We start from the raw sequence: 12767 nt of genomic DNA, 5'->3' as shown, positions 1-12767 counted from the left end.
AGATTAGGGAGTAACGCTAAGACGTTGTAGCGAAGTTTCTTAGCAAGCTCCTTCCCTTCACGGCTTAGCGTCGGCCGGGTTTTACTTCGGAAATAAGCGCGCTCGGTCATGCACAGATTCATCATCAAAATTTTGCAGATTTATGTATTATCTTGTGCTCCATCATCTCCGTGTCTATATACTTCTGCAGCCCATAGCCGTGTGTTGGTGAAGGGTTAGTGATATCGAATCCTTGTAATGCCCTTCCTTCGTCCCTAGTGGTCTTTCTTATCCAGGGATACCGATATGGCATCATCTGTTGAGAACGAGGTGAAAAGACCCGAAGGCAGCGACACAGTCTCTTCTCCTTCTGTGCAGTCCTTGCAAGGGAACACCACAATCTGGCAAAGGATCTATAGCATAATCGCCTACACGCCCAAAAGATGTCGCTACAATCCAGACAAACCTTTCGAATTTTCAATGCCATTGAACCTTCTTTTCGGCTTTGCGGGAGCTTTTACTGTGGCCAATTTATACTATTCCCATCCGATACTGAACAAGCTGGCGGATGATTTCCATGTCAACCAAGAACGGGTCAGCTTGATTCCTACGCTGGCCCAAGCAGGATATGGGGCAGGGCTATTGTTCTTGTGTCCACTAGGGGATCTTTTTCAAAGAAGGCCTTTCGTTCTACTTTTGGTGTGGTTTACGGCTACTTCTTGGTGAGTAGATCCATGTGTTGGCGTTTGAATCTTCGTAACATCTATGCTGATGGTACTGTTGGCTTCAAGGATAGGACTATGCATTACGAATTCGTTTCCTGTATTCTGCTTTCTCTCGTTCCTTACGGCCTTGACGACTGTGACACCGCAATTGAGTACGTACACAAATTCGAACTTCGCGAGTGATCCCATGTTGACGACTGTGCAGTGCTTCCCCTCGTCGGCGACCTCGCCCCGGCGCATCGGCGCGCAACAGCTCTTTCGATCGTAGTCTCCGGCCTCCTCCTCGGGATCCTCATAGCTCGTGTTCTCTCCGGCGTCGTCACCGAATATACCTCCTGGCGCAACGTCTACTGGCTGGCCTTTGCTCTTCAGTATCTTATCTTTATCCTCCTTTGGTTCTTTCTGCCCGATTACCCCAGTACCAACCCCAATGGCCTCAACTATTTCAAGATGCTATGGAGTATCGTCACAATGCTCTTCAAACATCCTGTCCTCATGCAGGCCTGTCTGGTGGGGTTTTGTACGTCTACGACTTTTACTTCTTACTGGACGACCTTGACTTTCCTTCTTGCTGGAGAGCCTTACAATTTTAGTCCGTTGTATATAGGCTTGTTTGCTCTGATTGGCATCTTCGCAATGTGTTTCGGTCCTCCGTATTCACGCCTCGTCATCGACAGATTCGTGCCACTGTTCTCCACTATCATCGGCGAATTCATCTGCATTGCCGGCATCTCAATCGGTACATACACAGGCACTTTTACCATCGCAGGCCCAATTATCCAAGCTTTCATGATCGACCTTGGGCTACAAACGAGTCAGATAGCCAATCGAACAGCGATCTATGCGATTGAACCCAAGGCGAGGAACAGAGTCAACACAGCTTTCATGGTCAGCGTGTTCATTGGCCAGATTGTGGGAACATCCGTGGGGAATACGCTGTATGCGCAAGGGGGATGGCACAAAAGTGGAAGTGCTAGCGTGGGCTTTATTGGAGCGGCTTTGTGCTTCTGTTTTGCGAGGGGGCCCTGGGAGAAGGGTTGGGTGGGGTGGAGAGGCGGTTGGGGAATTAGAAGGAGGGATTTGGGGCCAGAAGAGAAAGGGCAACAGCAGGAGCAAGATGCGGAAATTGCAGGTAACTCTACAAATAACGAGGAGAGCGGTGAGGAGAAGATGACGGATGAGATGGCCGCTGAAGCAATTGAAAGCGGCGAGCCAAAGGGCTCGCAAGGAGAGAAAAGCTGATGCTGCTAGCCTGCAGCAGCCGATGTTAGCATTCTTTGATGGTCCTTCCTCCCGAGGCAGGCCCCTTTTCTTTCTGAGAAGGGGCGGTAGGTTCTTTGCCCTATCTTGAGTGTCGAGTCCTGATTGGACGACGCCTGTATGGACCTGCATCTGTTGCTGGTAAAACTTTCAGGAGCTACTTCGCCCCCAGGGGAGGTGAGACAACTTCTACAAGAGCTCAGGGTTCCCCCAACGACTTTCAAAGGGTTTGCTCGACACCACTGCTACCTTTGCACCCTCTGATTTGACGACCGAATCGACCATCTTTTTCATTGGTCGCCCCGTTCCTGCACGGAGAGCGCCCCGTTTCTGCACGAAGAGCGCCCCGTTCCTGCGACGACAACGCCCTGCTTCAGCCGCTCTCGACGCCCGATAGCGCCATGGAAGAAGGACGGACCAATCTCGTGCCGAGACTGCAGCAAGATGCATATATGCATGACTTAGCCGCAGCTCAGCCCGGGTAGGTTTTTTTTTTTTTTATTAATTTGACCGTCAGGCTCAACACGTGCATTCGATTAGCCCGTGAGGTCTGGGCGAATCAATATGTGTGCCTGTATGCGGGATGCGAAGCTTCTTTTTCGACCTCGGAGCTCCTGGAACAACATAATGGCGTCCATACATTTTCTGGCACCTCACGTTTGCCCCAAAACACTTTTGCTGTCGACATCGCCTGCAACGATGATACTGCTGTTGCGAGTAAATCTGGCACATATACCCCACAGTTTCATTCAGTTGCAGGCTCTTCAGAAGGCCATTTCGGCGCTTCGTTCGATTACTCGGGGCTGCCGTACTCGGTGGGAGACCATTCTGTTGTCAACGACTACAATAACAACAACGGCTATGCACCTTGCGCTGTAACCAACACTCGCGCACAGGGACCACCAGCTGCAGGCCTGCCAAACAAGCACATCGCTGCTCCTTTCGAGTGGTCTGATCACTTGCGCGTTGTTGAGAGTCCCTTCTCCGACCAGCCTCACGTCTTCGGTACGGGTCCGGTCGACCTTCTAAGCCCAGCGCTTGCAGACTCCTGGAATAACGACATTCCTGCTGCTCATTGGCATAATCCGGACCGGTCTCGCTATCTCGAGCAACCTTTTGCTTCCAACGCCGCATCCATTGGCAACAACACCGTTCTCACGGGAGCCACCTTTTACAATAACGGACAGATCGGAGCAGGGAACCCGTTCCCCATTCCCGCGTCCAATATCAATCTCGTTCCTTTCGACATTGGACCGCCAATTCCGCCGCGTCCAATGTGCAGAGAATGCCATCAGACCTTCGGTCGTCAGTCCGACCTAGAGCGCCACGCCAAGATCCACCAAGCTGGTTCCAAAGTCTTCCAGTGTCATTTCCAGGATTGCAGCTACAGCAGCTCTCGGAAAGACAAGCTTGGCGAGCATGTCAGACGTCGCCACCCTTCAGCGGGAGCCGCTTGACTAAGATTTGCCCCAAGTCTTGGACACGCTGGTCAGCAAAGGTGGAAGGACAGCGTAGGGGAATGGAAGGATAGGATCTAGTTTCAACAACAGATCATGTGTTATTTTCGTAGGGGAATGGAAGGATAGGATCTAGTTTCAACAACAGAGCTTGCGTTATTATCGAGGACGATGGAAAGTGGTGGATGTAATGCTGTCGATGACTATTGGGAGTGCGAAGTAGATCGCCATAGGCTAGATTTGAAAGACGGCATTCAATGACTCAGATCACACAGTAGTACTGGCAGTCCTCATTGTTGCTCATGCATCTGTGCTTTCTCCGCTCACATGTGACTGTCTCTTGAGGTAGCTCGGAATGTATTGGGTAGTGTACAATGCTACGCGTAGGGGCTCGCATACTCATTCGGCCATGCTTATCACAGTAGTTGCCATACGCCTGCCTACGGAATGGGAACAAATTCTCATCGTTGCTACGTTAGGATATCCGCATCTCATGTTCTGCTATCAGGAAGAGGTACAAGTAGCAGGGCGCTGGCCGTAACAACATCCAAAGCGTCAAAGACAGCACATAGCATAATGCGCAATGAAGGCATCCATATGCCCCTGTATCCTCAACATCTACCGTCGAAAATCTGCGCAATTTAGTATCTCTACTAGTGACGATGAAGGAATTACAGTAAACAAGGCAAATGCTTGCGTGTGTGCAATATGGACGGAAATAGAAGTTTAGATGGTCCCAGCTCGGATGGCGCAGTGGAAAGCGTTGCAGGACTTTCTAGGTGTGTCTCATTGCACCTTATGGAGGCATGTCGGTGGGTCGGCGGAGGAAATGCTCCTGGACACTTCGAGTTTGATTCTCGACTGAGCTTCTTTTTTATTTTTTTCCCTCTCTTTTTTTATCTGAGGCTGTCTATATCTTCCTTTTTTGTGTCTTTCCTTTTTTGCTGTTGTTCCTAAGGCTCTGTCTGTCTGGCTGGGCTGCCCCAGGAGTCGGACTTGATGGTCAGCTGCACTTGTGTTGATGAACGAGCGCGCGCTAAGGGGGCTAGCGCGGCGTTGAGGATCATCACCCTCTTCTGCATTTTTCGGACAAGCACGACGCTCGTGAGGCCATAGAGTCGCTTACACATGCTCACAATTGGACGGAAGAGCCGGCATCAGACTAAAACAGCATCATGGATGCAGCGTGGGCGCCTTATCAGAAAGCAATGAGGACAACCAATGGAGTTCTCAACCAAGAGCCGTGGTACCCAGTGTTTGTCAGCCATTTCAGCCGTGAGTGACCGACGTCTTGCGCTTTGCCTGTGCTAACTCTATCTCAGAACGGATAATCATCAATTACAACACTTTCTCGCAGGTCGTATGGGCGCCTCTCCCGAAAGGCCAACAGGGTGATCGATGAAGCCTTCGACCACGAACCTCCGTACCCAGATCTTGACCGTTACACCGTCTCATGGTCTGACATTCACAGAGGGAATCGGATCACTCGAAAGAGCATTTCCTGTTAGGCAAGAAGTGCAGTGTACGCCGTGCACAATAGGGAAAGGATCACGCTTCAATTGATAGGAAACCCACCAATCCTTGGGATCAGACCCAGACTTGTTCCCCAGCTTTCCATTTACGCTTGGGCTGCTCAGGCGCACTACGAGAATTCGGGACCAAGGCAGCAGACCGAAAGGATAGCCATTGAACGGTGCATTGCACCTCAGCAGCAGTGCACACTGGAAAGGGCTGAAGTCAGACGCTTAGGAGCAGTTGCGCTAAAGCAATCGGATGATTGGAGTCTCAATTCCCAGTAAGGGTAGTCCACACTCGTGGGCGAGCAAAGATCCCCCAGAAGAACGGAGAAGACGTGGAAAGCGCGTTTGCTTCGCCAAGACTTTTGGCGCGCGGAAGCGCCTGATTGGATGAAATCATGAAATTCCACCTATTATTCTATTCGTCTCCGTCCGATGGTCCATGCCTTAGTGATGCATTTGCCCATGCCGATATTGAAGCAGTTGCATTGGTGGAAAAAGTAGAGAAAATGGAGCCGTCATCGTTGCTGGCGGCACGGTGCTACGCATGTTCGTGCGATAGCGTCGCTGCATGGCTGCGTCATGGCACCGCCTCGCGCCGTGGCAGCTTCGAAACACAAGGCTGAAGGATTCTATTTGAAGGATTCTATTGCACTTTTCATCCGCATTCATCTTGAGCTCCTCAATGGTACTTGAAATCTGTGTCGACAGATGGAACCTCTAGGCCTCTCTTCCGGGGCTGCGGGCCTCATCTCCCTTGGCATAACTATCTGCCAAGGCTTGCTAGACTACTATCATTCTTGGAAGGATGCAGAGGACCAAGTGGCACACATGTACTCATCGATTGAGGCGTTGACCGAGACCTTCAAACTCCTCAAATCGGCCATTGGATCTACGGTGTTCAGCCGTGATAGTGTGCAAAGAATTGAAGAAAGTATCAGGTCTGTGGAGAGGGGCCTTGAGAGCCTTCGAAAGAAGCTGGACAAGATTCGCGTCGTTCCCCTACAATCAGGATGGAAAGCCAAGGGTATGGCGCAATTTCGAAGGACACTATTCCCTTTCAAGGAGAGTACCTTGGCAAAGCTCAAGGAGCTTGGTATCGAGCTACGACACGACCTCACGCTAGCCCTGGAAGTTCTACAGATTGAGTGCTCTGCGGCGTCTTTGCAGAAGTTGGACCTGCTTGCTCACGGACTAACAAATGTCTCCGTTAATGTTGACATATTGCAAGAACGATCTGCCGCGATTTTCGGTAACGTCCAGAGTATAGAAGCTTCCTCTCGAAAGACCTCCAAATCTATCGATGGTTTGGTAGCGACTCAGAGCAATGAGTACTGTCGCAATGTGTATAATTGGCTTTCGCCTCTGACCGCGGAATTCCAAAAAAAGCATTTAGACACTTTCAATACACCAGGGCGGCAGGATGCTGCCGCTCGATCGCTACTGGAGACCGCGGAATTTAGGCATTGGCTCAGCAGACCTGGGGAAACGCTTTGGTGTCCAGGCATACGTAAGTCAACATTATTATTTACCTGATAATCCCCGCAGGCTTTCATCACAACAAGGTGCTGACATCGACAGAGGGTACCGGAAAAACGATCTTTGCGTGAGCTCGTTGCAGCGTCCTGTTCTCATCCGCTCTGCTAACACCTTCGACAGCTCCTATGCAATCAACCACTTGCAAGCATTCGTGGATCAGAAAGACACCCGTCTTGCCTACATCTACCTTAGCTACAAAGATGCAGAGAAACAGACTATTACAAACCTACTGGGGAGCTTGGTCTGCCAAATAGCGTTCTTGGAGCCAGTATTGTTGGTTGATCTGATCGAAGCTTACGAAGCCCACGGATCTGGAGCAACACGTCCATCGCATGGGGAGTGCATGCAGTTATTGAGATCTGTTGTCAGCCGTTGTGCTACAATATTCCTCGTCATCGATGCTTTTGACGAATACCCTGAAGAGCGTAGAGGTTCTCTAGTGACAGAGTTGCAGCACCTACATGTCAATATGCTGATCACCTCAAGGAACATACCAACCATTGAACGCCAACTTTCAGAAGCGGTTCGACTAGATATACGAGCTAGAGCTGACGATATTTTAGAGTATCTTCGAGAGCGGATATCGAGCTCGGAGAGGCTCAAGTTTCATGCTGATAAAGATCCAACCTTATGCAATCTTATCTCAACGACCATTGCTGCCAGAGCTGAAGGAATGTAAGACTACTAATCTCTCAATGTTCAGCCGTTCCATTTCTCTTGCGTTAATAATTGCAAAGGTTTCTACAAGCCCGTCTCCACCTGGATTTCTTGACAACAAAGACAACTCTTCGCAAAGCGAGGAATGCTTTGACGGCTTTGCCCGAAGGCTTAAACAATACCTATGACGAAGCTATGGAACGAATCGAATCTCAGCATCCTGATCAAGCTACTTTGGCCAGAAAAGTTCTGTGTTGGGTATTCTATGCTTCCCGGCCCCTTACGATGTTAGAAATACGGCACGCACTAGCAGTGGAGACTGGTGACTCAGCTCTAGACGAAGACAACATTCCGGAGGAAGACCTGCTTTTGTCGGTGTGCAATGGTCTTGTCACAAATGAGAAGGAGGGGGGCTTCTTGGCCCTGGTCCATTACACTTTTCAACAATATCTGGAGCAGAAAGGGAACTGCCTTTTTCCAGAAGCTCAGGTCGACATAGTACGGACCTGTCTTACATACCTCTCCTTTGACGAATTCGAGCAAGGACCATGCTTTGAAGACAAAGACTTTGAGCTTCGGTTACAACGGTACCCTCTGCTACGCTACGCAGTTCTCAACTGGGGCCGGCATGCACGTCAAGGAGCAGAAGAACTCTGCAAAGACGTGATACTTTCATTCCTTTCAAAGAGCGCCAAAATATCTACCTCCGTTCAAGTACTGTTTTTCAGAGAATCAATGGGCAGCTTTCAAATGCGTCGCTTTCCCTCTGAAGTCTCAGCGTTGTGGCTTGCTTCTGTGTACGGACTGGAACATACAGTGTCTCACCTGCTGGCCAGCCAAAGACAAAGCGTAGCTTGGAAGACGACCTGGGGGGATACTGCTTTGCATCAAGCCGCCGGTTGTGGACACGTAGGAATCTTGGAATTGCTGTTGAGCAACGGTGCAGACATGACTGCAACAGACCGCGATGGAAATACGTCCCTGCATATGGCATCTATGATGTTCAATTCAATAGTGTCTGAGCCTTGGGGCTGGATAGAGCGAAACGTCAGAGCGTCAGATACGCTACTGAAAGGGGCCCAACTGCTCTTAGAGCACGGTGCTGATGTGAATGCTGTCAATCTCCGAGGAGAAACGGCATTACATCTTTCTATCACGAAAAGACAAAAGTCGCTAACGCATCTACTTTTGACAAGAGGTGCGGACGTCGTTCTGAGAAATAGATATCGAGCTGCCCCACTTACTCTTGCATCGGAATCTGGCGATGGAGAGACAGCGAGAATCTTGTTGAAGCATGACTTGCAAAGACAGGCCCAATGTGGTATTCTCGATGATGCAATGAGGATAGCTGCATTCAAGGGTCATCTTCCTATGCTCGAAATATTGCTTGCGAAGTCTTCAGAGCAGCCCCCCCTTGACCCGGAAGGAAGGAGCCTTCTACATATCTCTGCAAATAGAGGGAGATTTAGATGTCTTCGGTATCTCAAGAACCGTGGCTTTAATCTCGAGGCGCTGGACAAGCAGCAGCGCACATGTCTTCACAATGCAGCTGCAGGTCTAGTTGCAGGGTGTCGCGCAGTCCTTGAGTACTTGCTCGAACAAGGATTCGATCCAAGCCAGTGCGACGTCGATGGATGGACGCCATTGCTCTGGGCTGCAAAAGCAGGAAACATTACCAATATAAAATTGCTACTACATGCAGGCGCTGAGAGCTTCTACCAAGGCGACGAAGAGTGGATCCCTTTTGCAGTTGCTACATACCATGGCAATGTCCGCGCGGCGGCGATTTTGAGACCCTACAACAGGCCACTTCCAGGAATGTTCCAGACCCAACATTCAAGCATGTCCTTGCGGCACCCTCGATTTTCTTGCGACGGCTGTGAACTAGTGAGTCGTAGAAGTCTCGATGATTTTCCGTTGGACGAGACTGCTGACCCTCCAAAGATTATCGTTGGCTCTCGGTTCAAATGCTCAGAATGCCCGAACTTCGACTATTGCTTCAAGTGTGTATCATCTGCCGAAATCACGCACCCTTCCCACCGATTCGACTTCGTTTACTGGGATGACAGTAACCTAGATGTGCAAATAGTGGAACAGCAAGAGGTCATGAAAGAACTTACAACAAGAGAGTCTTTCATGAAATCGTGGAGAGCTTGAGTCTCAGTGCTCAAAGTTTAGCAACAAAGCACCTTTACCTGAGTATGTCGTCTCTTTATTGACAGCATGAGCGCCTTTTCGAGCCGTACCAATTCCCACGTCTCCATGTTAACATCCAGCCGCTACAAAAGCTTCCTCGTCTTTATGATGAAAGGCCTCGTTTGCGAGTCAGAAATATTGCTGGATTGCCATCAGTGACCCGCTCTATCTCCAGTGCTATGCGCATCGCATTCTGCTTTATCGCGGCCCCTGGTTGGGGAATTGTTTGGTCATCTCGGAACAATCAGTGGCAAGCACGTCCTACGCATCCATACATCATCATCACCACCATCATCACCCAAAAAAGCGCATCAACCGCCCCTCCAACAGTCGTACCAGCCAACCAACCGAATAGATGCGGTATAAGCAAGAATAGCTCGCGTTAGGGTACAAAAGGCGGCACCGACTGTGGGCAATTCTTGAGTGGCTCAGGGGGCAGCAGAGGTCCCGGTAATCGTAGTGGGCCGCGACCACCCAACGTGATCTGCAGAGGCTACGGCCGCTGACGCTCGAACGCCAAGCGGGGCGCAACTGAGATGGAGGCCAGTTAGCGAACGAGTGCCCAGACGAAGCCCGCAACAATACAGCAGGCTCTCTGCCTGTTGTGAGTCCTGCCTTCGCCGTCGCAGCAGTATGAGGATGGTATGGAGTCCTGTTAGATGATTGTGAAAGAATTGGAGCTATCTGCAATGCGTTTATTAAGAAGGAAAACTTCGAAGAAGAACCATGGTGGTATCAGAACCAAACGCACCGAGTCAAACTTCACAAGAAAGGTACCGAAGGGCTATATCAAATGTTTGAGTCAAAATCTACTCGAACTTAGGGGAGGGGATGCAGTATAATCCGCTATCTATGCTTTCCATCTAGCAACATGATAGATTTCTGGCGAAAGGTACGATGTCAATACCAGCTGCGCGTTTTGCACCGCGCATGAGATGTAAGTCTGCAGTCCACATTGGCTTCCCAGAAACCTATGTGTGCACATACCCTCCAGCGCTCGCATGTAGCTCTCCACAAAACGATCCTGACCCTTCGATTTCAAATAAGACGCCAAGCCTTCGGCAGCGGCCAGGTCGTTGCGGGCGTAGTGTCTCACAGGGATGTACACTTTGGGCTCTGGCAAAAGGTTTCCTGCTTTGATATCGAAGTTGTACAATACGCCTGCCGTCTCATGGGATTTGGCTTGTAAATTTGCACCAGGAGCAAAGTCTTCGCCGAGACCCAAGGTGAGTTGCCAGAGTTTGCGGAAATCCTTCAACGTAGCTTGAGGAAAAGTGTTTAATTTGCCGCCCAGGGTCATGATCGCGCAGACGCTGTCGAATGAGGTTGAAGGCGATCTGACGTACAGTTTCAAGCGCGAATCTTTTGGAAGTACACAATCGACTGCAATTCCCACGATTTCGAGATGTGACCCTTCCGCGTCACTGGTCATGAAGGCAAGCATCTGGTCATAGGCTCCCACTCGAAGGTCCGACTTTTCCAAGCTTACGATGCTGTCCGAGAGTACGGAGAGCCTTGAGCGGCCCGTCTGTTCAGCCTTGACCGGAACAAAGTATGCTTTCACAGCGACTTCGCTTTTGTGCAGTTCGAACGCCATGAAGATCGAAGACGTGTGGCTCTTCTCAAGATCGTCACATCCCTCGCTGACACGCTTCTCCAATCCTTGCTCGCAGAATGCGTTGCGAAAGTGATTGAACAACTTCCAGTCAACATTTGATGCAACAGACTCAACGTGTCGGACAAGGTCGGTCGTCATCTCCTGGTTGAAAGGGTCCGACTGTGTTCCCGCGTCGGGACCGATTGCATCAACACTGAATCGAATTCTGGGTGGTCCCTTTGGCGTGTCCCAGCACCAACTGTACTCAACGGGACTGAAGTCGTCTGTCATGAAACTTTTCCAAACCTGCGGAGATCCCGTGGATGTAGGGCGAGCTCCTAAGCGACCGGCGATACAATGGCGGAAAAACAGAAGACTTCCATATTGATTATGGATATCGTAACCAGCCTCGTGAAGTAACAGAGCTAGAGGGCGACCTATCATGTGCCACCAGAACCTGGCGTCCTCGGTGGCTGGGCAGAACCAGGTGTCCAATAGTCGGAACGCCTCTGTCTTCGGTGTTGGGTGTCTCGAGATGGCAGAAACAACGTCGCAGGAAGCTCGAACATTCTGAGACTGGAGGGGTAGAGGGGAGTCAACTCTGGCCTGACTTGTAGGACAGGGTGACCTACATTGGATAATGGTAACACCATTCTTGGCCAGTCCATGGGCCGTCGCGATGCACCGCTGGTGTTAAATGTTGTCTGTTAAATTTGTGACAGAAAGGACATGAGAGATGGAAGACAGCTTTGTTGATGGAACTTTATTTGATCTAATACTCTACCCTAGAAGAGTGGACGAAAATCTTGCTGCAGTTAAACGACCGAGGATACCAGTCCTAAGGATGAGATATCCCAGCTTCATCGGACCATGAGCACAGAGTCTAAGGACCAGTCCATATATTGGCATTTTGCATCACATGGCCCAAGACAAGAACCAGCGTGTACGGGGCTCTTTCCCACCAAATTCAAGAGAGACGAAGGAAATTAAGGTTCTTCGTTTTACGCCCGACGTGCATAGCGATTTTGCGCTTGAAAGATGGCTCATATGCATCTAGCGACTAGTTGGCACCATTCACTATTCAGCCCTACTATCTAGCTGCATTGCACCCTCATGCAACGGACCGGACGGCTTAAATACCATTGCCAACTCGAAATCCCGACCATCACAAAGCACATTGATTTCCGTTAGCGCTCTTCTAGCCTATGTTTTACGGCCTGATTCACTGGCTCTATTTGAGGCCCCTAGCCGCAATTCCAGGGCCGAAGATTGCTGCTCTTACTGGAGCCTACGAGAAGTACTGCGACCTGGTGGGAACAGCCAGGTTTCCGTGCAACAACAAGCAATAGAGGAACAACCAGTCCACGAATATCAGCATCTCTCTACATGTTCCTTCTCCCTCAAACCCATACGTCAAATGGTGAGCCTCTCCAGATCCCGGTTGCAGGGCTCAACCCGCTTTCATCACGACCTTCGCCCCGTTCTGGCTCGTGCAGGCCAGGTGTATTTCTTCCACCCACTCATTGCCATCGCGGCTCTCGACGCTCTGAAAAGCTTGCACAAGGCGCACGAGTGTGTAGATAGTCAAATTCATGGCAAAGTCTTCTGTTCTTGGTCAGAAAAATGGGGCTGAGAAAACATGTACTGAGGGGAAAGAAACGAAAGATTGAGAAAGAGAACTTACGGCCGAGACAAACTCTTGGGCCGCCATTGAAAGGGATGAATTTCTAAACAGTGCGCCATATGTATTAGCATCTCTCTTGTGAAATATTGACTGCCTCAGGATGCTGAAATGCAACCTTCAAATACAGTAGAGCGAGCCCGAGCGAAAGGACAATGC

At 50.1% G+C, this 12767-nt stretch overlaps 3 protein-coding genes across 3 annotated transcripts; 2 read left to right on the top strand and 1 right to left on the bottom strand.

Moving 5' to 3' along the window:
* Positions 1-285: 285 nt before the first annotated feature.
* On the top strand, positions 286-1946 carry HO133_009855 (uncharacterized protein; the record flags this gene model as incomplete). The annotated part of the gene is made up of 3 exons (XM_037300714.1): positions 286-701; positions 771-856; positions 910-1946. 3 exons carry the CDS (start codon positions 286-288, stop codon positions 1944-1946), a joined length of 1539 nt encoding a protein of 512 aa, XP_037154562.1.
* A 3703-nt stretch (positions 1947-5649) lies between these two features.
* HO133_009854 (uncharacterized protein) lies at positions 5650-9291 on the top strand (the record flags this gene model as incomplete). Its single annotated transcript, XM_037300713.1, has 4 exons — positions 5650-6448; positions 6487-6544; positions 6598-7152; positions 7215-9291. 4 exons carry the CDS (start codon positions 5650-5652, stop codon positions 9289-9291), a joined length of 3489 nt encoding a protein of 1162 aa, XP_037154561.1.
* Positions 9292-10180: 889 nt separating this feature from the next.
* HO133_009853 (uncharacterized protein) lies at positions 10181-11371 on the bottom strand (the record flags this gene model as incomplete). The annotated part of the gene is made up of 1 exon (XM_037300712.1): positions 10181-11371. One exon carries the CDS (start codon positions 11369-11371, stop codon positions 10181-10183), a length of 1191 nt encoding a protein of 396 aa, XP_037154560.1.
* Between the last annotated feature and the right edge of the window lie 1396 nt (positions 11372-12767).

Source organism: Letharia lupina, assembly GCF_014066315.1.
Source record: "Letharia lupina isolate WasteWater1 chromosome Unknown contig_7, whole genome shotgun sequence".
NCBI classification, from domain to species: Eukaryota; Fungi; Ascomycota; class Lecanoromycetes; order Lecanorales; family Parmeliaceae; genus Letharia; species Letharia lupina.
The sequence above is the reverse complement of the archived record's forward strand: the minus strand, read 5'-3'. Positions and strand labels throughout refer to the sequence as shown.